At 36.5% G+C, this 27921-nt stretch overlaps 1 protein-coding gene across 1 annotated transcript; it reads left to right on the top strand.

Annotated features, from left to right (window-relative positions):
- GRK7 (G protein-coupled receptor kinase 7) lies at window positions 1–27921 on the top strand. The gene is made up of 4 exons (XM_070945240.1): window positions 1–603; window positions 1161–1598; window positions 19315–19586; window positions 27597–27921. Exons 1-4 carry the CDS (start codon window positions 1–3, stop codon window positions 27919–27921), a joined length of 1638 nt encoding a protein of 545 aa, XP_070801341.1.

Raw genomic sequence — 27921 nt, 5'->3', positions numbered from 1 at the left:
ATGTGTGATATGGGGGGACTTGATAATCTGATTGCCAACACAGCATACTTGCAAGCCAGGAAGTCTGGAGATGTGGACACCAAGGATATGCAAAAGCGGCGCAAGAACATTAACCTACCTAAGGTTGAGGAATGTGTTGATATTAAGAATTCTATTTGTCCGGAATATGAGAGCATTTGTGAGCAGCAACCCATTGGCAAGATATTTTTCAAAGACTACCTGGCGACAGTGCCTGAATACCAATTGGCCCAAGAATTCATGGATGAAATTTCTGCTTGGGAGTTATCAGAAGAAAGCATCAAGAATAGTCTTCTAGAGGGCATGGTCAACATGTATCTGAAGAATGTTAGCAACGCTTACTTGAAATTTCTTAGTACAGACCTATCCAATAAGTGCCAGTCAGCCTCCGCAAATGATTTTGAGAATCTCCTGCAGTTGGCCAGAGAAGAGACAAAAGACTTTCTTAAGGGAAAACCCTTTGAGGGCTTCAAGACCAGTCCATTCTATGAGAAATTCTTGCAGTGGAAAGGCTATGAGCGGCAACCTATAAATGATAAATTCTTTGAAGAGTTCCGAGTATTAGGCAAGGGAGGCTTTGGAGAGGTAAGGAGCAGTTACTTAGTCTACATGCTGTGTATATAGATAAGCTTTGGTGCTTAAATAAATTCATTAGACCATGGGTCACTAGCTATGTGTTTGCATAAACAAGGTTTCTTGTTATATATCCCTGTTTTAGTCCTATTCACTGCATATTTTCTCTGCAGTAATATGTATTCAGGAGTAATATGTAGCTTTCCCTTTAATTGGCTCAGAGTTGCTTATATGAAGTATATTTTTCATGAGATAGTTATTTTTCATGAGATAGTAAATAATTCTATTATTTGTTTATGAAATTTATTCCTCACCTTTGTGCTTATATAAGCACTTACGACAACTTGTAAGACAAAATGCAAAATATAATTTGTTACTTTTAATTAGTTTAAAATCTATGTAGTGTTACTACTTAAAGTAGGTGGAAAGGCTAGAAGGACATATTCCAGCCAAGGAACCTTATTTTCAAGTTATCACTAAAGAAGTTCAGAATTGTCATTGCCATCTTTCTGCTTCTCAATATAAATGACTCACTTGGACTTTTTCCTTTTGCATGGAACATGCTGTAGGTTTGTGCTGTCCAGGTGAAATGTACCGGGAAGATGTATGCTTGTAAGAAGCTGGACAAAAAAAGATTGAAGAAAAAAAAGGGTGAAAGTATGGCTCTTCTTGAAAAGGAGATACTTGAAAAAGTCAACAGTCGTTTCATTGTCACACTGGCCTATGCTTTTCAAAGTAAAGCCGCTTTATGTCTCGTCATGAGCCTCATGAATGGTGGGGACCTTAAATTTCACATTTACAATATGGGTGAAAGAGGCTTGGAAAGGGATAGAGTCATGTTCTACTCAGCTCAGATTATTTGTGGGATACTGCACCTCCACTCCATCAAAATTGTCTACAGGGACATGAAGCCAGAAAATGTCCTCCTGGATGATAATGGTCATTGCCGATTGTCTGATCTGGGTTTGGCAGTAGAAGTCAAGGACGGCAAAAAAATCACCACCAAGGTAAGTGACTATTTACTTTGAAGGGTTGCAGATACAATAGAGCAATTCTCTCTGTTTCTTATGCATTAGATCCAGTGTTAATTCTTTCAAATTTGCTCCTGACTAAATCTTATTTGCTAACTTTATTCTATGTGACAGACTGGTAAGAAGATTTGCCTAATTCAATACTTATACTGTATAGTGCAGCAATTCAGGTACCATAGTTTCTTAAAAGAAATCTATACCTTACCAAAACTTTCCATTTTCTTTCAAGCAATTACATGTTTTCTGATTGCTGATCGAGAAATAAAGAAAGAGGTATATTATCCAATGAACTGTGGGGAAATAAAATATTAATGTAATAATATGTAATATGTAATATGTATTACCTTTATTATCCAAATATAAAACATAATCTATAGAAAGTTCTCTTGTACAAGCCCATTGCAAGCAATAGGAATTACATAAGAACATTACATAAGAAAAACCAAGCCTAATGTCATGGGGGAGAATGTTCCACAAAGAGGCACCACGACAGAGAAGGCCTACCTCCAGATGCAGTTGCCTGGCTGATAGAACCCATAATATGCCTTCCCTCCCAGATCTAATGGGGCAGACCTAAGCAATCAGGGAGAGGCAATCCCTCAGATAAGCTGGCATTGTGCCATGAAGGACTTTAACAGTCGAAACCAGTACCTTGAATTGGACCTGGAAGCAGATTAATAATCAATGCAGCTTGTGAAGCAGAGGTATAGTATGTGCTCTTCTAGCAGTATACACAACTGCCTGCACCACCACAGCAGATCGGGGGTTGGGAACTTCTGATTTAATGGAAGTCCCATGTAGAGTGCATCTACACCCTAATGTAACCCAGTAGTCCCAATTTTGAGGTGACTAGGGCATGAGGAACCATGAACAGTCTCTCAATCCAGGAAGGGATGCAGTTGGCGCATAGCACAAAGCTGTGCAAAAATCCTCCTAGCCATGGCCACCACCTTCTCTTTGAGCAGGAGTCATGAACCTAGGTGGACTCTCAAATTGCCACTCCTTCCAGCACCAAAGATGGCAAAGTCCTAGAGCTAGTAGGGCCCCAAACCCCAAAGTCATAATCTTGCTAGGATTTAGCTGAAGCCTGTTGTTTCCAACTAGACAACCTCTGGGCATTGGCATAGGATGTTCAAGGTTAATTCACCAGGGGAAGAGATGTATAGTTGGATATCATCAGCAATCCTGAAGAAATAGGCAAATTAGCACAGCACCATGTCATACACCCCAATTGCCTGAGCTGATTTGGAAGGATATTATGTTTAATGCTATCAAAAGCCACCAAGGTCACATACAGTAAGAATGGATGCACAACCTCCATCCTTCCCATGCCTGAGATCAATACAAATTATGACCAATGCCATTTCTTTCCAATACCCAGGTCTGAATCCTAACTATAAAGAATCCAGATAATCTGCTTTATCCAATGCCCTCTGAAGCTGTTTGCACAACCACCTTCTCATTTACCTTGTCCCAAAAGAGGAAATTAGATACTGGGCAAAAGTTGTTCCGTATAGTAAAATCCAGCAATGGCTTCTAAGGAGCGGGCAAACCAAAGCCTCTTTAAGGCGTAAGGAACAACCTCCTCACTCAAAGAGAAATTAACCACTGCTAGAACCCACTCATACACCCTGCACCACTTTCAAAGCCAGGAGGGCATTAATCTAAAAAGCTGATGGTTAAGTTCATAATTTAAAGCACTCAGGATTTCCTCAGGTCCAACAGGTTCAAACCATTCCCAATAACCAGGCAAGACTCCACCACAGACATTTCCTCTGGACATGCAGAAAGGCCAGGATCCAGCTGCAAGCAAATTGGAGCAATTTTATCCAGTAGGTGCTAAACAAATTGCTCCCCATGCCCCTGCACAAGAGAGCTTGTCTCACCCAAAACAGATGTGTGGGGCAACAAACTGTGAACGCAATAGGGGTAGAGAAGTCCTACCTTTAGTGCAACAAGGTAAGTTCTAATAGTGACTCTAACCCATGCTGTTGTTGACTTGTCCTTGGTTGAGTGCCAGTGCTGTTCTAGATCATGAATATCCAATCTTTTGGTTTGCCTGGGCTACATTGAGTGAATAGTAATTGTCTTGGGCTATATCTAAAATATATAATATAGTCAATGTATATAAACAACAATTAAAAAAAAATTACATCTTGTGGTGCACATTACTAGTTGTCTAGGGCCAAATGCGGCTCATGGGCTGTGGGTTGAACACATCTGGTCTAGATGTCTCTTCTCTCATTTCATCTCCCTGAGCTCCTCCATCAACTACAGGGGAGTGACAGGATCCCTGACAGAGGAGTAGTTGTATGAGCGCAATCCAATCCAACTCCTCGGCCATTCCCTGTTGCAAGCAGGAACCAAGGCTTTGGATGGAACTTGCAGCAGACTAACAGGAATAGCCCCTAGTTCCCTCTTAAACCCATCTGAGTCAATCAATTGTCAGGAGTAGACCAATCTAATGAGTCCAGTCTCCCACAGTGGATAGCGACTCTAGAAAATTCCATGGAAATCAGGGTGTGATCTCACCGAGACAAAGAGTGATACCCAAAACTCCCTCAATTTCAAATCATGCAGCCACTGCTCCGAAAGGAACACCAGATGCAGAATATGACCACTGTTCCATGTTGAGTTCTGGATAACCTGGGATTGTTTCATGGCCATCATGGTGGCCATGAGCTCTAGAGCCACTTCTGAGAAGATATTTCAATGTTTTTTATTTGCATAGAAATATATGGAATGAATATGCATATGTTTATATATGGTATGGAATACTTATTTTTATTTTTATTTTTATTTTTATTTTTATTTGATTTATATGCCGCCCTTCTCCGAAGACTCAGGGCGGCTTACAATGTGCTCAGCAATAGCCTTCATCCTTTTGTATATTTATACAAAGTCAGCTTATTGCCCCCACAAACTGGGTCCTCATTTCACCTACCTTAGAAAGGATGGAAGGCTAAGTCAACCTTGAGCCTTGGCGAGATTCGAACCCTGCAGTAATTGCAGGCAGCTGGTCTTAAGCAGCTTAATAACAGGGTGCCTTAAACCCTTGTACTACCAAGGCTCTGGGGAAGCCTTGGGGAAGAATACTTAATATAGTATAGAATGTTTATATAGTATGAATGTGTAAACTGTTGCATATTTCCTTAATTTTACAAATCTGGTTAATATTTATTAATTATATTAATAAATATTTATATTTATTTTCAAATTATCTGGATTCTTTTTTGTGAGTATGTGTAGTTTTTTTTTTTTAATTTTTACGTACTGGAATTAGTTTTTTATGGTTTTGTGATTTGTTGTTTTGTTACTGCTGTGAGTCGCCTAGAGTTGTGTCTTAAAATGGGCAGGCCTGTAAATCCTTTAATTAAATAAATAAGTCCATCTAGTTCTATTGGATGACCTCTCCCACCAGCAAAATGCATTAAATAACGTGGGACAAATACAGCAGCCTACATAGTCTGAATCATGACCATGGTCTCCAATACTCCTTCACTCATGTTTGACTCATAAAGGAAGTAGAACTCCCAACTTTCCCCAGTGGTCAAGAAAGTGCTATGAAGTGCCTATTATTAAAATGTCTAAATAATGTACCTTTCTTGTATAACAATTAAGTTTTAACAATTATTTAATTATATAATATATAACTAAATACATTATTTTTCATTGAATAGTCAGTCAGATGTTTAGACTGGATTTGGCATTTTGTCCACCTATCAAATCCTTATGAAGGATCTCGGTTAAGCAGATGCAGATGTTTGATGGTAAAAAAGGTATCTTTGTTCCACGTAAAGCTGCCTTATTAATATTTTATTATTTAATAATAATAATAGTAATAATAATAAATTAATTATTTAATTATACAGTTATAATATGTGATTATCACTGGTAATATTATAACAGTTATTAGTTCATAATTACTGCAGAGAGTCCTTATAGTTATTCACAGTTTTGAACAACAGCAGCAACAGACGGTATCCTGGAATTCTGTTTTTGGATTACATACAGTATGTACACCCCAACAGTAAAAAAAATTATCTGGATAAATGCCATTCATGCCCAAAAGAAATAATAGACAAGCAAAAAAATTATCTACCTCCATTCTACATTCTTTGCAAATTTCATGCTAGACTTTCTCATGTTAAATCACTCGGGGAAAACCATAGACTTCTTTCAAATAAATACTATGTACCATATTTCCAGGATCCAATACAATTTACTGACCTTTTTGTAGTCAACTGACGTCATGATGAAATCAGGATTAATTAACAACTATTAATTTCAATGAAAATGCTGCATAAATGTAGTATACATTTTAGTCTGTGATATTGGAAATTGTATTTTTTTTTTTACTATAAGACCATTTTGTTATTTATGAACTTTCTAAATAAACCAATACAGTTATTGCAAAGCATTTTGCTGTTCAAGCTTCTCCATCCATCCACATGCCTATAACAGCTGTTTTAAAATGTGGATTTGGTCATCACATATATCAGCTTATGTAATTAAAATATCTTGTTACTGAGTAGGTCTTTTCTCCATTGATAAAAATTGTAAGTACATACTAGTGGTGAAACCTATAATTTGTTACTACCGGTTCTGTGGGCATGGCCAATTTTTTTTTAACTTTTAAAACCATTTTTTCTACAACCTCTTCGGCGAAGAGGTTGTAAAAAAATGCTTTCAAAAGGCACTGACGATCCCAGCTGACTTGCCTGATCTGCAGAGGCTTTTTTAAAAAGCCTCTGCTGATCATGCAACTCAGCTGGGATCATCAGAGGCATTTAAAAGAAAAAAAGGGTTTTTTTCTTTTAAATGCCTCTGACGATCCAAGCTGAGCCGCACGATCATCAGAGGCTTTTTTTTTTTTTTACTTTTAAAAGCATTTTTTGGTCGAAGATATTGTAGAAAAAATGCTTTTAAAAGTAAAAAAAAAGCCTCTGATGATTGTGTGGCTCAACTGGGCATGTGGGGGGGGAGGGATTTTTGCTACCGGTTCTCTGAACCACCCGCCTCCATCGCTACCAGATCAAGCGATCCAGGACGAACTGGGAGCATTTCACCCCTGGTACATACGCTATAACATTGTAATATGTCTTTATTTTTCTGTTAAATATTTGCTTAATTGTGCTTACAATATAAAAATATAATAGACTATGTGCAGTTCAGCAGTTAATGTTTTAGATTGTGAGTAGAGAAATTGCAGTTCTGTTTCATTCTTAAGCACATACGCTCACTGAGTGACTTTGCCCCGTCATTTTCTCCCACCTTAATCCATCTCACAAGACTGTTATTGTGGAGAAAAGGAGTAGTATGTGTACCCTGGGGTAGAGCAAGAGATAAAACTTACAGATAAAATAAAATGTTCCTTTGGAATTTAAGAATATGAGATAGTATATAGTAGCTATAGATGAATACCCTGAAAATAAGGTGATATTTTGAATCTGGAGGCCTACAACTTATATTATATAAAGTAAGAAAACTATCCTTTTTTGAAAAATGACTTCTTTTTTCAGTGATAAACACTGAATTATTATCCATAAGTATGCATGTCACTTGACTAATTAAAAATTTTCTGAATAACACCTGGTATGAGGCAGAAAGAGAAAGTAGGTGGTTGACAAATATGATGCTCTTCTCAAACCAATTAGCTTATGATGTAACATGTGAAAACATCAACATCAGTCCTTCAGTCCATTGTCAGTTCATTATTTAGCCCCATTTTGAACACGTGGCCACCCTAATTTCTATAGGGAAGATGGGTCAATTAGGCTGATGAAGGTAGTTGATAAATCCAACTGATTTCTAGTGGATGATGGGCATGATGGGGATTTTCCCAGCAATCAAGGGAGCAACTCTGAGGCTAGTCTTGTTGAATTATAGAATAGAGAGACTTGGTGCTTCATAGAATGGCTCCTGAGTGCTAATCTATAGGGTTCCTTGGTTTGCTGAGGAGCTCCAGGAGATGAAGTATCTAACAAGATATCTACAGCATCACTGGAAAAAACAAGGACCAACAACAGCCAGAAAAAACAAAAAAGCCCAGCTCTGGGTCTATACTGTAATGGTAAGAGATATAAAGTGTCAATATGTCTCCACATTTATTGCATCCTCAAGGTGCTAGTCAGCAGCATTATTTAGTGTGACCTGGGTCCTTCTAAGCTCTGAGATCCCAGAAGACATCCCTGCTAGTTTTTAGGAACACATTGGGAACAAAATTGCTCATATTTACTGTATTGTGAACTGTAAATGTCCAGTACTGCATGAACTGGATTGTAAATGGGTAGAATCTCATGAGATGACAGAGGTACCATTTTGCAAAGTCCCCTGAGATTCTTTTGAATCAATGACACCCAAAGAAGTAAAGAGAGTCGTCTGTGGAATGAATTTCTATGTGGGATACCCTAGTACTCAGCATTCTGACTAATCTTATTTAACATCTAACATTAAGCCTTTGGGACAGGCCATTGGTTAGTTTAAGGCCTCATCAATAGGCTGATAAATACATAGTTTTCCATCATCAGCTATCAGGCTGCATAAGTGATGTAGAAGTCTTGACCCAGTGCTTAGAGAAGTTAGGGAGTATATGGAATGAAAATAACTGCAGGTACATCCCAGGAAGAGCTACCATTGGCACAGAAAACCAGTACTTCCAAAGCAAATCATCTAATAGGTTTGCATTTCCTGTAAAGAGCTGGTGTGCAATTTGAATTGTCCTGACTCAGGGATGGGTTCCACTTAACTTTATTACCGGTTTGCAATGGGAGTGCGCGCACTTCTGTACATGCGCAGATCATCCATGCCGATCATCCATGATGACCATCTGCGCATGCACAGAATGGCGGGTGGACGGAGCCTCCCACTGCCATTACAGTTCGCAAGAACCGGACCGAACCAGGAGCAACCCACCACTGTCCTGACTTGTCCTGAACCCTGCTGGGATAGGTGGAATCCATAGCCAGGAAAATCTTTGGTTGGCTTTGGAGCTCTGCCAGTGATAGCCATTCCTGGATCAGGATTCATTGACTCTAAAATGACTGTAAATTGCTATACGCGGGGCTACCTTTGAAGACAATTCAGAAGGTGAAACTGGCATATAAGCAGCTGCTGGCCTAACCAGTACTAGCCGGTTCAGCAGCATAACACCTATTCTGCAAGAGCTGTGTTGGTTGTTGATGGGATTTCAGATTCCAAGTGTTGGTTGTTAACTATAACTTGATTTAATCCTTATATTTTGGATTATCTCCATGCAGACAATGTCTACCCTACTGAATATCTGAACATGCAATGGAGGACATGGATAATTGGAAAGAAGGACAAATGGGGAAAAAGGAAGATCCACTAACTTTTAAATTTTCTTGGCATCCATGACAAAAATTATCACAAAAACAGCAAAAAATATTCTTAGGCCTATATGCGTATGAACTTACTTTTCGAGTATCAGAAAGTCTGTTTTTTCAATCGCAATATGTTTTACACAAAAAATTTTTTTCAAGAATATATCCTAGTGATAATTGAGTGGGGAAAATAATTGAGTGAGTGGGAAAGACTAGATCTGAGGTAGAAATTTCACAATACATAAGGTGAGTCATGATCCACAGACTACAGTGATCATAGATATAACGGTCTGGATTGAAGCTGATTGCTGGAATCAAGAAATAAATAACATACTATAAATTTAGGCTGTTGAGTTAGTTGACTGACAAGATTAAAAAAAAAAAAAAAGAAGGCAATTTACAATATCACTTGACTGCTGAAAATAGTTCAACCTCCCCGAGATATTTTAAAAACCAGATAATACCTGATTTTAAGGTTATGTCTGCTGAATAGAGTATACAAGCCAAAAAGGAGGACATGTCCTCCTTTTGACAGTCTTCTGGTAATCCCATCCAAACACAAGATTGTTTGAAGATAGAAAAGATGGAGCCATAAGGATCTCTAGAGGATAGTCTTCCAAAGGACAGGTGTAGCAAAAGAAAAGTTCTGCTTCCTGGGTCCCTGTAGGTAATATTACTTAATTGATGGGATCCAAAGCAATCCGACCTCATTGGAACACATAGGATAGGCAGGCACAACAGGAGATAGGCAATCTCTCAATGGTTAGGCCCAATGCCGTTTCTCTGATCACAGTGCAATATATTGATACAAATTCATTCCCATGTAGTCGTATAACATTCAATGAACAATCATACACACAGATTCAGGTTTCTTACTGTGTCTTCTTCCTAACTCTATCCAACCTCTCTAGTAATAACCATAATTATTAATAATAACAGATGGATAAAGACTAGAACTTTGGCTGGAGAAGACTAGATTCTGAGGTAGAAAACAGGAAAGAAAAAGAGGGCTGATAATGAGAATAGCTTTGTAGATATTGTTTCTTAAATAGTTATCTGATAGCACATTTGGTTTTCTCTAATTACCACCTTGTTTTTTAAAAAATCATAGTTCCTGTTCTATTCCATTATTAGGGTTTTTTTTCTCCTTCACATTTTTTCAGAAAATGGAGATTGGATATTCCTATATTTTTTCCAAAAGGGAAAAAGCTGGATTTTGTTAGTCTGATTGGTTGGTTGGCTGATTGGTTGATTGATTGATTGAATATGTGCCATTGAGTAATTTTCAGTTCCTAGTGACCACATAAATAGATTTTTCTCCATTTTGATCTATCCCTAATCTGTCTCCAGAAAGCTGGATCTTTGCATAATGTGTGTGAAGTAGGATAATTTGAGCCTGGTCATTTGTATCTCAAGTGAGAACTCAGGGTTGATTTGTTCAATGAGCCATTGGTTTATTTTCTTGGCTGTCCATGGTATTCTCGGGAGTCTTCCCCAACATCAATGTTCAATGGTGTCAAACTTTTCCTAGACTGTTTCTACTTTCACTTCTATAGAATGTTACAGGGAATGCAATAGCTTGCACAAGTCTGAAGTTTGTAGGTAGATAGACATTTGAAAATCCTTTCTAAGGCCTTCATGGTTGTTCTACCAAATGCTAATCTACAGCATATTTCTTGGCTGCTTATTCCTTTACTGTTGATAGTTGATTCTAACATTGTAGTCTAAGATGTTTTAAACAAAATGTATCATTCATTATATCATGCAAACCCATAAAATTGGTTGAGTAAACCATGGTTAATTTTTTTTTGTCCCTTTCAATTATTTCTTATTCTTGGAGACTGTCTGGACAAATTCCTACAGTTTTCTTGGCAAGGTTTTTCAGAAGTGGCCATTTCCTCCTTCCTAGGGCTGAGAAAGTGACTGACTAAGGTAATGCAGGTGGCTTTGTGCCTAAGGCGGGACTAGAACTCTTTCCATTTTTTCCATTTGTAGCCTGATACAACAAACTGGCTCTCCCTAGCAATAAAGAGCATTGGGCAAATGCAGTTATAATCTGGGATCATTTAGAGACTTTTAAAAATGAAATTAAAATCTATTAATCTCTGCCTATTATTATATCTTTTTCCCTTGAAAACATTTTTCTTTTAATTTTCTTTGGGATTTTAAATTTAGTGTCAGTAAGATTGACAGCTATAATATAGCTACAGAATGACACAAAACATTATAACGTTGGAAATACTGAAGGATAACTTTGAAAAATTAAATCAGAAGTTAATATCAACAATATCAATAGTAATGTTTCCTTCTATGAATAGACTGCCCAAAAGATGTCTTGGAAGTAAAGGGAAAAGAGGAACAAGTTTTATTCGACAAGACAAGGTTGAGGTTGAAAGTGCGTCTACAAATGAAAGACTACTCATGGGAAAAGATGTTTTATTGGACATACAAAATTGGTTGATGCTTTAAAATCAAAAGTTACAAATAATAAACTCAAAATTATTTTTGCAGAAACACAGAAATACAGGCAGTCCTCAAGTTTCATTGGTAATTGGGAACAAAATTTCTGTTGCTAAGTGATGTGGTTATAAATCATGATGTCATAAAACCACATCAGTTAGTGATCTCAATCCCATTATTACCTGATTTGAAGAAAGGAAGGAAGGACCAAGATACATGCTGCAAGTACAATAAGAAAGAGAAAAGAAATCTGAATAACAACCAAAGATTATATAACCGAATGATTTTTTTAATTTATTATTATTATATTCTACTTTTGATTTAAGAACTCAAGATGGCATATGCAATACTGCTTCCTATTTTTCCTACAACAACAACCCTGTGAGATAGATTGGACTGCAAAAGTGACATAAAGATGACACAGAGAGATTCAGGCAGTACACATGCACCCACCACCACACATATTGTATTTGTGTGTGTGTGTGTGTGTGTGTGTGTGTGTGTGTGTGTGTGTGTGTGTGTCTAGGCTAGAAAAAAAGAATTGGAATTCTCACTTTCCATGTGTAAGAATATATTTTGTAGAAACAAAATCTGCCTTCACACATCCTTTTTCTTAAGAGATTCCTTATCTCACATTGAGAAGGCCTACAAAAATAGTGAACTCACAAACACATCAGCAGAATTATACTTTGCTCAGTTTACAAGACATGCAGCAGTAAATAAAGAATTCAAGATGTTCAAACCATAATTCTATTTGTTGTGTATTATAGCAAAAATGATCGATGAGATAACAGGAAACATCGTCCTTTCAGTGGCTAGTTGAATGCTGGGCCAATTATTATTGGTATATTGTCAATAAAAGGAAAGGCAAGTTTTCATTTCTGCCTCTTTATTATACAATGCATGGCAGGATTAGTTGTAATCAGGGAGAAATAAATCTTTGAACCAAGTATACTGAATAGCTTCCTGTGGTCCAATGTTACATTCCTCCAAGGTCTGTTAAGGCCACTATGAACGAGAGATGGAACAGTTGGAAGGGAGAACAAAGCAGTCAGTGGCACCCTGTGAAGGAAAGGAGGAGTGAACTGTATAAAATAGCTGATAGGACTAAATTCATATTGTTTTGTCTTCCTGTTTAACAGTTCTTTTGCCATGACAAATAAAGGCTGAACGCAGAGATTGTCATTTCTGTTTGGTTTATGAGACTGATTGTGTTTATTTTGTAAAGAGCTGTGGGAAAATGTGAGCCGATCTAAACCACATTTTCCTATTCTGTTGGAACCCCTAAGGACAGTTGCTTTGTGACCAACAACTCCACCCCAATTTTTGGAGCTTAAATACTACAAGATTTTAGCCACGACTTTAGGAGAACACTTCATCAGCAGAATATTTTCCCCCAATACATGAAATGAGTTTGAGTTCTGATTCCTTCAAATTTCTGAAAGATTATCTTCGGTATACTGGGTTTAGAGTATTAGTATTGCTAAACTGAATCAATTTCTTATTTGTTTTGATGCATGACTTGTAAAAATAAAGCATTTAGCAGCAAAGGAATCGCTACCAAATATATATCATCATATACATCATATAATGATACATCATGTACAGTATACGGGGTGATTTTATATGTGTGATTTTATAATGCTGGATAAGATCAGAATACAAGTTTAAAGGGGAGAAATATTTGTTTGCCCTGAACGTCATCTAGAATGCTTTAAAAGGGTTGATTGCAGTAACTTTAGTATTGGAGATATAATTTAGGATTTGGGGAATATGCATGCCTTGTCTGCATTTGTTCTATTGTTGCTCCATTTGGGGCTGAAATGTTAGAAATGTTACTGTGACTTCAGACTGATCACTGTAAGTAAAAGATGCATATGTATCTTGGCTATATATTTGGAGTATATCGAATACTTGGAATATACCAAGACACCCAGGAGTTTTGGACCTTTTATATATAGGGGATGTTTAAAAATAATTACATAATACTGGGCAGTTAATTTATATCTAATCTGCTGCAGTGTTGTTTGTAAAATATTTAAATTCATCCCTTTTGACGAAAACCCAAAGAAAATAACATTTTATGAATTTTGCTTACTATTTACTTTCCATATATATCCCAACCTCCTCCTATTAAGGTTTTATCATGTTCTTAAAATAGTTAACTGTATAGTTTATTTTTTTCTTAGTTTGATACAGTATAAGAAATTCAGTGAATGGAAAAATAACATAGAGCAAGTGGCAGCACCTAACTGACATTGCTGATCTGCCCAAAAGCTGAGCAAAGTCAGACCTACTTAATATTTGGATGGGAGACCAACAGGAAATTTTCCAGTCTTTTATAGCTAGAGTATAACACTGAATGGAAAAGTAAAAGAAAGGCAAGAATATCCTGAAGACAACTCTATAGATGTGTCCCCATAGTCACTATGAGTCAAGCTCAACTTGAGAAAATCTTTATATTTACATAAATAAAATTAATAGGTAGAAATCAAGAGTGGGCAATGTGTAGTTCTAAAAACATATTCAACCTTTGCATGGGGGAGGGGACTTTAGAGTCCCATGCAGTCACAATTACTGAACACCATAAAGGGCAATTGTAGTGCAATCCTAAACATAGCTTAAAGCAGAGGTCTTCAAACTTGGCAACTTTAAGACTTGTAGACTTCAACTCCTAGAATTCTCCAGCCAGCTATGCTGGACCTCTGGAAACCTTAAAGGTTAAACGTTGTTTTAAAAACATTTTCCTGTGACAGAAACTCTTACAAACAGAGAGGTGAGGAGATGACTAATGAATACTGCAACAGAAAGCAACACTGGACCCTCAAAGATGCAGAGAATTTGCAGAAGTTAATTCTCCCCAAACTCTTGAGTATTCAGAGACAGGGGTTGAAAACCAAAACAGACGCTTGGAGCCTCGACAGGCCAAATCAAGAACTCCGAGTAATGTTCCAGTGGAATGCCTAACCAAGGGGATAAAGTGTTCTGGCTGCAGCGGTTTGCGGCTTGCTTTCCTGTTCTCACTAATGGTCTCAATAAAGCCTGCCAGGCTCAGTTGTGGGCTGTGTTGTCAGCTCTTACTTGTGTTGTCTCTGGCACCTTTTCTTCCCTCCTGGTGTCCCATCTTGAGAAACCAGCTTTATTTCCTCCTGATCAGTATGTTGCTTCAAGGCCAGGCAGCTTAGAAGGGTGGGGGAGTTTGTTTGTACCAGCCTGATAAGGGTAGTCCACATTTCCTAGTCTCTAATTTTCTTCTTAACAACCACTGGTATCTGCTGTCTTTCTCATCTTTCTTCTCTAACTTCCACCCTTTCCCTTCTCCTTCATTAGGATTGTCTTAATGCTCAGCCAAGCACTGAAACTACAAATACTCGTTCCCTGTTACTCTGGTTTATTGGCAAGGAGGCCAAGCTTTCCCCTTCATCAGAAAGAAAGAAAGAATTCTAATCATAATCTAATACAGCAAAGATAACCTTGTTTTTCTAGAAAGGAAAAAAGTAAATAGACTAATCAACATACTTTTATTTAATTAGTTCAGTGTGATTATGGTTTGCTCGAGTGATAAGTTTAATTCCTTTCCACATACAGCATACAGCTTCTTAATTGAGCTATTGAATTTAGTGTTTTTTCATAGAAAAGCAAGCAAGCACCCTTCAAATATTTTGTAGCATAGTTCCCATAATCCTTTGCCAATAGCTATGCTAGCTGTTAATTGAATTTCAGAACAATAGAAGGGCACTAAATTGTCTATTCCTAGAGTGTCTTTCTGGTGTTCCTCAGTTCACCAGCAAGTTCTTCTTGGGTCAATCAGAGTTGAATCCCAATACTATAGCTTATGATTCAAAATCTGATACGTACTTTCAAATTCTCGTATTGTCTTTTTCAATTTGTGAACCTCTTGAGTTTACTCTTGCTATCTGAGCTGATTCATCAAATGTATCTCTAAATCTTTGTGTGAAGTTCTGGTAATTGTACTCTAATTGCCTCAATGAGGGGCACAATCCTTTGGCTGCCCTTTTTTTCAGCGTTCAGATCAAAATACATCTTGAAATCATCTGTACAGGTTGTTTTGGCCAATATGTCTTAAACAATTTACACAGACTAAAATCAGATCAAACAGACAAAATTGTCTTGGACTCTTTCAAATATCTATGGCAAATTTCCATGAAAGTAAAGAAATACCAGTGGGGCTGCATGTTATATATTGTTCCTGGAACACGCCTTGTCTGAAATGCCATAGTTGTACCATAACATTGTGCAGATTTGTTATCAGTATATCCACTTGCTCTTGATTCTATAACAATGCTTCAGCGACTTGTTCTGTGTAAAGTGGGGTGCATTGAGAATCTGATAACATCTACACAATGCAAAGCAAGATTCAATGTCTCTCTGAATAAAGAATAGTGATGAGGGGTCCTTGGTACTCTCTGAGTGTGATTGTTTTCTTGCAGACATTTCATTACGCAAACTAGGTAACATTATCAGTGCTAGTAAGGAGGGGTTTGCTCTCAGTTTATATTCTGGATGCTTGCCCTGTCAGTGTGGCTGGGAGTGGGCTTAGATGTTATTTGGTTGGGCTGTTTATTGTTAGCTTGTTTGACAATACCTTGATTGGAGTATTCTTTACTTCTTGGTTGTTGGCCTGATGTTAATCTTAGAGTTACTCTATGGTCATCTAAGTGTTAATTGCTGGTAGGGAGGCGTTTTGGTCATTTTGTTCCCTTTTTGGCTGGTTGATTGTCTCTTTTGCACAGTATGAAGATATTGTTTATGTTTATTTGTTTATTGATGGCTAATTTGTTAGAATGCCAGGCTTCTAGAAATTCTATAGCATTTTTGGACTTGTCTTGGTTTAGGATGGTCATGGTTTCACAGTTGAAACTATGGTTATGTCTATCCATATCAGTGGTGGGTTGCTACCAGTTTGCCCTGGATCAGGCGAACCGGTAGTGGTGGTGGCGGGACGCTCCACCCACGCACCCGGACGTCTCTGTGTCATCGCGCACGCAAGCACATGCGCCTCTCCAAGCAAACCGGTAGCGACGGGATTTGAATCCCATTACTGGTCCATATCTTGTGAAATTAGGGAGTTTTCATCATGTCTTTTGACTGATATCATGGCTGCGTTCTGCCAGTTGTCTGCCCTCTTTGACCTCCATAACAGCTGTTGCAGTTATTACATTGTATGTTGTAGATGACTCCTGATTTTTCTTCTAGGGCTCCTGGATCTTTTGGTTTATTTAGGATGTTTTGGAGGGCTTTAGTTGGCTTGTGTGCTACACTGATTCCATGTGGTTGTAATAGTCTGTTCATGGTTTCTGAATAATGAGGCTTTCAAACCTGATATCAGCTGTTGAAGTAGGCAAGATCAAAAAACAAACACCACAAGAACCATTTGATGTCATAGGATAATAACAGAATCTTGAAAACCTGACAAGAGAATCATCACAGGATAATCCGGAGTTTCTTTTTTACCCTGTCACCCTCTCTTTCAGGGCTCCATTCATATTTATGTAATCACTTGTGCATTCCTTCTTCAAGGTTATTGATATACAGCTCTGCAGCAGATTAGAAGTGAAATGGTAGATTGTTGCATTTTATTTGGATGGTTGAGTATATACATTATACACATACACATCCTTTATTCAAAAGGATGACACATTTGAACAGGATTTAAAATTTAACAGTTCCTTTATTATATTCTCCCCTAATAAATGCTCTTTCCATTTTAACAATAAGGTATTTGAGGAAGAATTCCTCTTTTTAGGTGACTATTGTGTATACTGGTAGGTATACCTCTTAATATGAAAGAAATGTGGAAAATACACCTTGCTGTTGTGATGACAGGATTGGGCAGTTTTTCCTGCCATGGTGTTAGCCTGTGTGATTCCGTAAGCAATTTGACAGTTAGTTAGAGAAGAAGGAGAGAATGGACAAAAATAAAGAGAGAGCACAGCCTATGAATATGTACTCATGGATAAAATGACCATTCATGGATAAGGTGACCCTTGAAGTTTGTGTATGTTTTAATTTTCACAATTGGTTTATCTGTGGATGACACGTTGGTTAAAAATTTGAAGGTCAGTTTATCTGCAGATGGGTTTATCCAGGGGTTCTCAACCCCCAGTCTGCAGACTGGTACCAGTCCAAGGCCCATTGGGAACAGGCTGTGCAAGTGGTGGGTAAGTGTGCACAGCTTTATTTGTGCATGCATGGAAACTAGATTGCATGCGCAAAACCATCTTCTCCTCCCCCCCACTGCCACCACCGCTGCTGTTGGTCTGTAAAACCAGAAAGGTTGGAGACCGCTTGGTTTATACAGGTACTTTTAAAAAGGGAACAAAAAAGTATCCTATATAATTGTCTGTAAGCCCATCTGTGGATAAACCAAACCCAATGTTTTTTAGCATTTGAATTGTCAGTTTATCTATGAGTATGTACAATAAATGCTTTTTGTATAATACTTTTTTTTCTAAATTTTTCTTTCTTTATAATATCAAATTAAAAGAAAAATATTTTTTGTTAAAAGCTTGGAATTATTGATTGCAGTTATCAGCAATTAATACATTTATATGTATAATTTGTTGGCAGATATGCATGGAGCCAGTTTGGTATTGTGGTGAAAGTGTCAGACTAGAAACTAGGGGTTGGTGTTTTTGAGTCCTAACTTAGCCATGAACCTTGGAGCAATTCCTCTCTCTCAGCCTGGGGAAGAAAAAACTGTCAAGTCACTTCTGAAAAAAGGCAAGAAAAGTGGAGAGGGCAATTTCCAGGAGTCCAACATTACTTAAAATCACAACTTTCAAGCACATATAGTACGTTCCATACTGTGTATATTTCCTAGTTTTGATATTTTAAGTATTTAAATATAAATATTTGAACATATTACTATTGTATATATTTACAATTTACTCATATTCTTATATCATGATACACAAAGTTGTACAGTACTTGATTCAGGAAAAGCTGCACAAAACAATTTTTCCCCACTCTTAGGTTATCAGAAATTAGCGGGAATATTGCATGGAGGTGGGATAGGAGTTGAGGGGCTGGTCCCCATGATAAACTTATGCAAGTTTTAGTGGCTCTCATTTCTCTCTGAGTTTAACACCAATGCCTTAGAGAGATCGATGAAGTTTCCACTCCTTCCCAATAGCCTTGGTTAACATCAGTGGTGGGTTGCTACCAGTTTGCTCTCGATCGGGCGAACCAGTAGTGGTGATGGTGGGAAACTCCATCCACCTGCCCGGAAGCCTCTACACATGTGCAGAAGCATCGCACGCCTACAAGCGAACCAATAGCGGACGAAATTGAAACCCACTACTGGTTAACATTACTGGTTTCCTGCAATGAGAAATCAGCATTGGTTACCCAAATAGGAGAAGCTTACTTGTCTTCAAGTTTCTCTGCACAACTTTGTTCTCGGTCATTGGGAAGTGGAGTGAACTTGGCTTCCTCTGTTCTTTCCAGTGGTTTGGTTAAAACTGCTAGATTCCCTTTGCAAGAAACATGTTTTTTGTAAGCAGACTATTAAGAGACATTCATTTTATATATATATAAATATTTTTTTTAAATATTCATTTTTTCAGTTCAGGAGAGCGGCATATGTGAGGAAGGGGGAGGGAGGGGAGGAGAGAGAGAGAGAATTATATATATGTGCAGTCCCCAAAGCTACAAATGTCATCCACCATTGTTTTTAAGCAATTATATGTAATAATATTTTTAAGATTACTTTGTCAGAAATTCTATGACATGCCTTGAGTCAAGATATTTTATTTCACAACTAACATGGAGCTTTGTGGGAGTCATCCAAAGAATTTATTGCTTCTCATTCAAAGGCATCACTAATTAGGTTTACTCTTCATTAAAACTATTTTATCTTTTCACAGGCTGGAACTAATGGATATATGGCTCCTGAAATCTTAAAGGACGAAAGTTACAGTTATCCTGTAGATTGGTTTTCTATGGGGTGCAGTATTTATGAAATGATTGCTGGTCGAACACCATTCAAGGATTACAAAGAAAAGGTTGAAAAAGATGAAGTTAAAAAAAGAACCATAAATGACGAAGTGCAGTTCCACCATGCTAATTTTGATGAACCAGCAAAAGAAATCTGCAAACTCTTCTTGGTAAAGAATCCTGAAAATCGTTTAGGAAGCAGGTATCATTTTTCCCTCTTTTGATTGAATGGTACTGCCATAATTTTTTAAGGAACTGAAGTTCAAATGTCAATACTGTAGAATTTTCTAAGACTGCTAAAGCTAAAGAGCGAAGATCTGTCTGGGTGCAAAGATAATCTAACCACAGTAATCCCTGGTTGGATTACTGCAAGGCATTGTCCACAGCTGCCCTTGAAGGTTCCTGGACTGCTTCCATTATGCAGAATTTTGTAGTCAGGATTTTACCTGCTATAGACAATTTTGTTCACTTTACCCCAGTGAGCTGGTTGATTCTTGGCTTCCAGATTCATTCCAGGTTTTGATATTTATTTCAAAATCATAAATGCCACTACTTTCTATTACTCCTAAAAGTATCTCTTCTCATATTGGTCTTTCCATATCTTAAACTTTGTTCAAGTTCCTGACAGCCTATGGATTAGCAGAAATTTCTGCAAAACCTGAAGTAAGTCTTGACCATTGAATCTGCACCTCTAAGCCATCTGTTAAAACCTGCCTGCCCAGGCCTAGTTAAGAGAATAATTGATGGTTATTTTCCAACTAGCAAATGCTTCTTGAGAAGGGAGGGAAGCAAGAGGAATCTATTAGTTCATTTCCTTAACATGACCCATACACAATAAAGAGCAGCACCATTTGGTTGTGTCATTCCTGTTACAATAGGGGTCCCCAATCCCCGGTCTGTGGACCAGCACTGGTCAGCAGCATGCCAGCAACTGGGCCACACAAACAAGCAAAGCCCCATCCATGGGATGAAGGCAGCACAGGACACCATGCCTCCTCCGTCCAGGGAAAAAACTCTCTCCATGGAACCAGTCCCTGGTGCCCAAAAGGTTGGGAGCTGCTGTGTTACGGGATAGGGATCCACAGTGGCAACAGCACATTTTATGCCATTCTGCTTTGTGTGTGTGTGTGTGTGTATGTGTGTGCCTCATCATGTATTGGCGAATAGCATTTTACTGAATTTTGGGGAAGAGCTGCTAGAGAACGCATAGGAGGATTTGAGAAAATAGTGTTGTTTGGTTCTTGTTGAATATGGACCTGGGAGAGACCCGAGTTTCAGTTCCCCCATTGAACCACAGAGTTTATTGGATAATTTGGGGTCAATTTTTCAGTCCTAGTTCCATTTCTCACAGGGGTTCTTGTGATAAAATATGATAAAATATCCCCCACAAGTGCCTGCCTGTCCTGAGTTCCCAAATGAAAAGACAGTATGTAAATACAATAAATAAACAAATGCCATATGGTGAAAATGATTTGAAGAACCATAATCTCAGGTATGACATTCTAAAGCAATTTGGCTTGGAGAAAAATAAAAATATTGAAAAAGAAGCACATTGCTTTTGGATATATAATGTTAAGTAATTTCACAGTACCAAAGTCTGCTATTAAAATCACACAGTCAGGGAAGGCAAGATCTTGATCTTTGTGCACTAGTCACAAAGGATTTTGTCATCATATGCAATTTAAACTTTGGTTAAAGTTGAGCAGAACATTAGGATTGGAGGAAGAATTCTTAGGAAAGAAAGGTGGCTCGATTCAAGTATTCTTTTTATAAATGAAAACAGTAGCTGTGCTAAACATGGTTACTAGGGATAAACCTGTAGAGATTATAGCCTGCATGCCAAACTGCAGATTCACAGTTCATTTCCTCACAACTGAGACATGAGTCTTGGTTATGTATAAATAGTCAGAGACTCCAACCCTCTCTCTGTGGGATATAGATAAGATATGGAAAAGGGCTAGTTTCCATCAAAGAAGCTGAAGAAATCCAGGAACACTGAGGCAGAGGAGCATTTGTTCTGTAGAAATTATAGTATAACTAGGAATTAGATTTTACTTTCTGTTTTCTGCATTGTATGAAGTTCCATGTCCTTTACCTCACTGAACAAGTTACGAAATTGGGTGTTTTAGTTTTCAGACATATTTCAGGCTGTGTTACTAAGAATATTTCTTTTCTTTAGAATTTATTGTAATGTTTAATAATAGTTTGAAACCTCCTCCTATAAAATTTGGGAAGAAGGCTCTTTATCTGAGGGAATTTCATCTTATGTTTTTTCCCCCCTTCTTTTTTTGTGTTGTTTGCATTGTTTATGTTTTTATCATAGTTGCTAGCCACACAAGAGTTGTGTGCCACAAAATGGGCAACCTTATGTATCTTTTAAATAAATAAATATATTTATAGCAGAACAGATGAGGCTGGTGGATATCCTGAAGGCTGGTGGTGACAGCAGTACTAAGCTGCTACTTCAAAGCAGCAGATAAATCATGATTCTCATTTTCATTCTGCAGGCCTGCCCTACTACAAAGCAATGTTAAACTAAAAAGAGCTTTGGGTTTTTTTGTGATGCTAATTTAACAATAATGGATAAGAATTGTGAGAAGGGGGACAATTATACTTTTCAAACATGCATATTGCATGTTGGTTGCTTTGGTTATGAAATAAATGAAATAAGTATCAATATTTGGTGTCAGATGTTCACTGAGGTATTTCATTGGACTTCTATAAAGCTCTGATAACAGTGGTTTTAAAACTATGCAAAAATCCAGACAATCCAAAGAGGATTTTCATAGAACAGTAGAGAAGCTTTTAAGAGTGATGGTAGACTGCTTCAAATGCCAAATAAAATGGCTTATAAATATTTAAATAAATATATTCTGCTTGAAGGGCAACATTTTTCATATAAATAAAAAGTTTATTCAGTCAGAGATATAATAATATATTTATGGTTACATTATTGTGTCTAAAAAATTAATATTCGGTATACCAGCATTTCATAAATCTATGCCTTCTACATTGTGTAGGATACCTCTCCCAGCTCACTGGTCAATATCAGGTACGGTAAAAGTTAATTTTAATTTAATTTTAAAAGCCCCCTAAAATGTAAACTAGAAAATAAAAATTTAAATTGAAATAAGAAATCCATATACAATAAATTGTGTTTGAAACCGCTGTAAACTATAATCAAATCGTAAAAGTCCTGAATAAAAAGCAGTGTAAAAGTCCTAGAAATAAATAAAATTAAAAGTTGGAAAAAGATATGGCTAATATATTAACTTTTTAAAAATTATACAAGGAAAACATGGGACATTGTTATGAATAAGGCAGCCAAACACCATCTCTGATGAAGGAACTTTAAAACACAAGGAAGTATCAATCTAAAGAAAAAATGAATACATTTTTAATACCTGTTTTTAATGCCACCCTATATGGGAAAATATTCCCAATTACTCAATAAAAGGACAGAGATACATTTTAATGCCTGCATGTTTTAGATTCTTTACCTTTTGCTCCAGTTCATTTAATGTTGTATTAACTTCTAAAGGATCGGGGAATTGTCTTGCAATAATTATTTGTGCAGATGTTTTTCATGCTGCTGTTGATACTGCCAAATGTGCTGCTTTAGCATTCTTTACCAGTTGTGATCTTTCCATGTCATGGCAAGGAGGTTTTGTTTAGCTCCTAAACTGACTTTCAAAGCCAATGTTTGGAGCAATTGATGCAAGCTATAATGAAACACAAGGAAACGCCAGAATTAAAATGCTGATTGAAAATACTAACTGAAAAGCACAGATCTCTTAATTACCATAATTAATAATTTGAACCGGGCTATTTATTTATCTGTTAAATTTATATTCTTCTTCCTTGCCAAAAATCACACTCAGCACGGTTAACAAGCAAAATACAGATGAAAATATTATGTTTATGGGTAAAATATTAAAATAAATACAGTGAAACTATGATTGAATGCATTAATTAAAAAATAAACAGACTTCTCAATTAAAAATCAACAAGCAATGCCAGACATTTCTTGAGGTATGCAGAAGATAACAGAAAGAAAGAAAAGGCTTGGCATCTTCTGGCTTGAATTCCATGAGAACGTGCTCTGTCTTATTCTTACAAAATGTTGGTCCCAAACAGAAAATTTTATGGGAACCTTAAATCCTGCTTACAGGAGATCTGCTTGGGTGTTAATGAGTTAACACCCGAAGTAAATAGAGTATACACTTTTTTTTCATTTTGTCCAGAAACAATCTGATAGCCACAAGTGTTATATAGCATCTATCAAAATTCATCAATGGCATGCTTGTCTGTCATTTGCTTTTTACTGCCCCTATATCTTACATATAGGGGTGGGGAGCACATTCATTGCATATTGGAGACATCAGAAAACCTGTCTATGGTCGCTAACTAGAGATATTGTTCAAGAACAACTTTATAAAGATTAACTTAAGATTCTGGTAAGGTCATCCAGCCCTTGGGTTATCTGTTTTAAGTATGCATTGCATAAGTTAAAGCTTCTTATAGGCAGCTTTAATTTGCACACTTGACCCTCTAAAAAGGTTCTGATTAACAGCAAACATCAACAATCCAAGGGTCATAAGAGGTGAACTATTTCATCTCTTAAAGGTCCAATTATGTAAGTTTTGTAGAACTAGATTTTCCACCAGGGCCATACAAAAAGAAACAGATCACTAACCAGAAAGAAGCAGAAAAATATTTTATTTCCTTTTGTCATGTGTATGAAGAAAACCATATATATAGGAGCTGGAATCTAATATTAACAGATTAATCCATGAAGAATTGGATTCCACTTTTCAAAATTAATTTACAAACACAGTGTGACAGCTAAAACAACAAATGAGACCAATTAAACAATGGTTTCCAGCAGATTATTTAGACATTATCTGGAAGGCTAAATGCAATCAGTAAGTATTTGTTAGTTTCTGAGAAACAGATTATATTAGGCCCATTATACTGTCCAAAGAAAAGTATTATTGGGGGTGGGGGGGGCAGGCATTGAGAAGGCTATGTTCCAAGAAGATGCAGAGATGTAGCATTTGAAAAAGATTGTGTGAATCTCTTGCAGAAGATATTCCCTAAATATTTTTGCTAATATTGGGAAATATTGGACTATTAATATTGCTAAGTGGGCTAAAAAAGACAAACATAATTATACATACTGTGACTTAGTTTATCTGCAGATCAACTTCCATATACATAGTTCTCCCAACTATATATCTAATTAACATATTAGAGAGATCCAGTGCTTGCCGACCCACAACACTTATCTCCCAAACATCTCCAGAAATGATTGTTAACTAAACTTTTTGCATCTGTATTGAAGAAAGTTGGAAGTTATTCTTTATTTCTTTTCATTTTTCTTTGTTCCTTTGCACTTTCCCTTCCCCTATCTTTTTCCTTGTAAATAATGTTTTTTTTATTTTATCTTTTGCAGAACTGTAATAAAATATATATTTTATTTTAGCCAGAGAACAGCTGAACAGACTTTAGTACATTCATTTTCTAACCACTCTTTTTTTTTTTTTTTTTTTTTTAGAAAACATACAATGTATTCATGATAAAGTTAAATAACTGGATTAAGTTCATCCAGAGTTTGATGTTTTTATGAACAGATCCATGTCGCTTTCTTGGCCTGATGTGAATGCACCTGAGATTTTTTTTTAAAGAAAGTGTAATTTTCTAGAAGCTGGTGTTCTAGAAAATATAGTTTCAATGGTTTTCTCATAGTTGGTCATGATAATTAGAAGTAATATGAAAAGATAGTTACAGTGCTAGTGAAATGGTAAAAAGTGCTTGAGGATTTCTTTTCAAAATATTTACCAATATGCATTTTTATTAAATAAAAGTATAAAATAAATCTGATTATTAATCTAGCAAATGAATTAAACATTGAAGCTTATTTATCGGCTAGTTCAGTAGGTGATCAAGCCAATTATGGCTTATTTAGCAAACTGATATTAAATAAACTGTAGTTTAGTAGGCATGAGTGAATTCAGAATTAGACTTCTCAGACTGTTTAAATCTGTTTCTGGTAGAGGTCTATCAGAACTCTAACAAATGTTAACAGATAAACATTATCTAGCTATACTCTCCTTCATCGTGTTGTTAGGTGACTCTTGTACATGCGTGCAAAGGCCTAGTGGTGGTGCTCAAATGTCAGTTTCTAGAAAGGGAGAAAATGATGGCCTTTGAGTTTCCTTTAAGAATTATTCCCTAACATAGCCTGCTGGCACACAACTCACAAAAAATATCAATAGCCTTGGCTGTCTGAACTAGAGTACCTGTGGGTTATGAAATAGGAAGCCAAGATTTTATAGCTGGGCACTGAATCTAATTTTAGCGATTATGTTTTTAATCACATCAGCATTACAAAAAGAAGGAATGCATAGAAATTTACACATTTTATTTTATTTTACAGGATTACGTTCACAGAAAATCATGTCTTTTAATACTACTCAGTGGCATGGTTTACTGCCTGTTTTAAAACACATTTTTCTCCACAAGTAATGAAATGCACATTTTTGAATAGCATTCAGGATACATTCTCACCATCCTAGGTGAACAAATGACCTTGTTTTAAATTAATTGAATTTATTTAATATAAGTGCTGTCCAACCCCAAACAAATCTCAGTCTCTCACAATGTAACAAAAAATTTTTTAAAACAAAACCAGCAAAAGAAGTAAGTTAAAAGCAGATAAAGAACAAGAGGACTGAATTTTACCAGTAATAAAACTCAGAAGAGGCTCTAACACCCCAGTCCAAAGCCTTGGAGAACCCTATCAGAATTGGAGCTACACAATAGAAGCAAAGATAAAATAGGATGACAAAACGACATACAAAATGACCTGATGCATACCAACCCTTTTGGTTATCAGCTGTGCAAAAACCACAGGGACAAATAATTGGCCCCCATCCCATGTAGGGCTTTATTACTAGCACCTTGAATTGCACCAAGAAACTGATTGATAACAAATGCAGCTCAAAGTTTCTTCAACAGGTCAACAATCATGCCAGATTTAACCTTCTTACCTATACATTGCTTTATTTTTTTATATATAGTTTAATTCTTTTGAGATTATACCCACTAATACCCCAGTGGCTGAGGAAGATAAAAATTATAGCCCACAAGATTATAAATCAGAAATATTTTTGCTAGGCATAATACCTGAAAAGTATGATAAAGGGAACTTATATTTAATATTACATGTCTTGACAGCAGCAAGAATTGTATTTGCACAGTACTGGAAAAATGAGGAAAGGCCTACAGAGGATGATGTAATAATATTTTTAAAAATTGTGCAGAAATGGACAGACTGACATTAAAAATAAGAGAAAAAAAAGATATATGGGACTTGTTTTATAAATGGTTGGCCTGTAGAGGTAGAGATAGAAATTAGGAGTGGGAAAAGTATTATTGTATATAAATAAATTGATCCAGACAATACACTGTTCACTAAGCACATATGTATGTAATGTGAAAATATATAAATAAATTGTTAAAAAAGATTATAGTCCACAAATCACCAGTTGAGAGAAGGCTATTATATTTTTTCTTTAATGCTACTCAAGTTATTCACAGGGAAAGAAGGCTAACTAATGAATGCTAGACATTTTCAGCTAAAGGAGATCTATCAGAATGTTTTATATATATGGCCAAATTGATTAATGGCATATAAAGGCAGAGATCTCTGTAATGGTAGTTTAATACTCTGACGATGTCAGCAGATGGCTGACGAAAGTTTAGTAGAATAAAATTTTAATTATTTTAGTTCCAGAGCTCGCAGAATGTCTGCTTCTTTGTTTACAAATATACCTGGAACTTGTATTTTTAGAGTAGTTTGTTTTATATATATATAAATATGTATATATATTTATATTTATATTTATATTTATATTTATATTTATATTTATATTTATATTTATGTATGTATGTATGTATGTATGTATGTATGTATGTATGTATGTACAAAAATGTATTTATTAAGTATTGTTGCCCAGAGAGCTATTAAAGCTTCTAATTTGGAAAGTAATAGAAGGCCTCAAACTTAATTAATTGACAAATCATTGATTATTTCTTTCCGATCCCACTGATAAACCCACTGGTATGATTAGTACATGCTTGAATATAAATCTGCTTTATAGGACTAGTTTCCTCTTATTTGAAACTCTTTTTTCTTGTTTTGTTACAGGAGTAATGATGATGATCCCAGGAAACATGAATACTTCAAGTCAATAAATTTTCACAGGCTGGAGGCAGGTCTTATTGATCCTCCCTTTGTGCCAGATCCATCAGTCGTCTATGCCAAAGATGTTGCAGACATTGCTGATTTTTCTGAAGCTCGAGGAATTGAGTTTGATGACAATGACATTGAATTCTTTAAGAGATTTTCTACTGGTGCTATCCCAATACCCTGGCAAGAAGAAGTTATTGAAACAGGACTCTTTGAAGACCTGAATAATCCCAACAGAATAGTTGAAGTTGACTCCAAATCTGGAATTTGTTTACTCCTATAA

Source organism: Pituophis catenifer, unplaced genomic scaffold, assembly GCF_029215685.1.
Source record: "Pituophis catenifer annectens isolate HBS135680 unplaced genomic scaffold, rPitCat1.0.hap2 SCAF_6, whole genome shotgun sequence".
Classification (NCBI taxonomy): domain Eukaryota; kingdom Metazoa; phylum Chordata; class Lepidosauria; order Squamata; family Colubridae; genus Pituophis; species Pituophis catenifer.
Note: the sequence above shows the minus strand (reverse complement) of the source record. Positions and strands in the feature narration are given on the sequence as shown.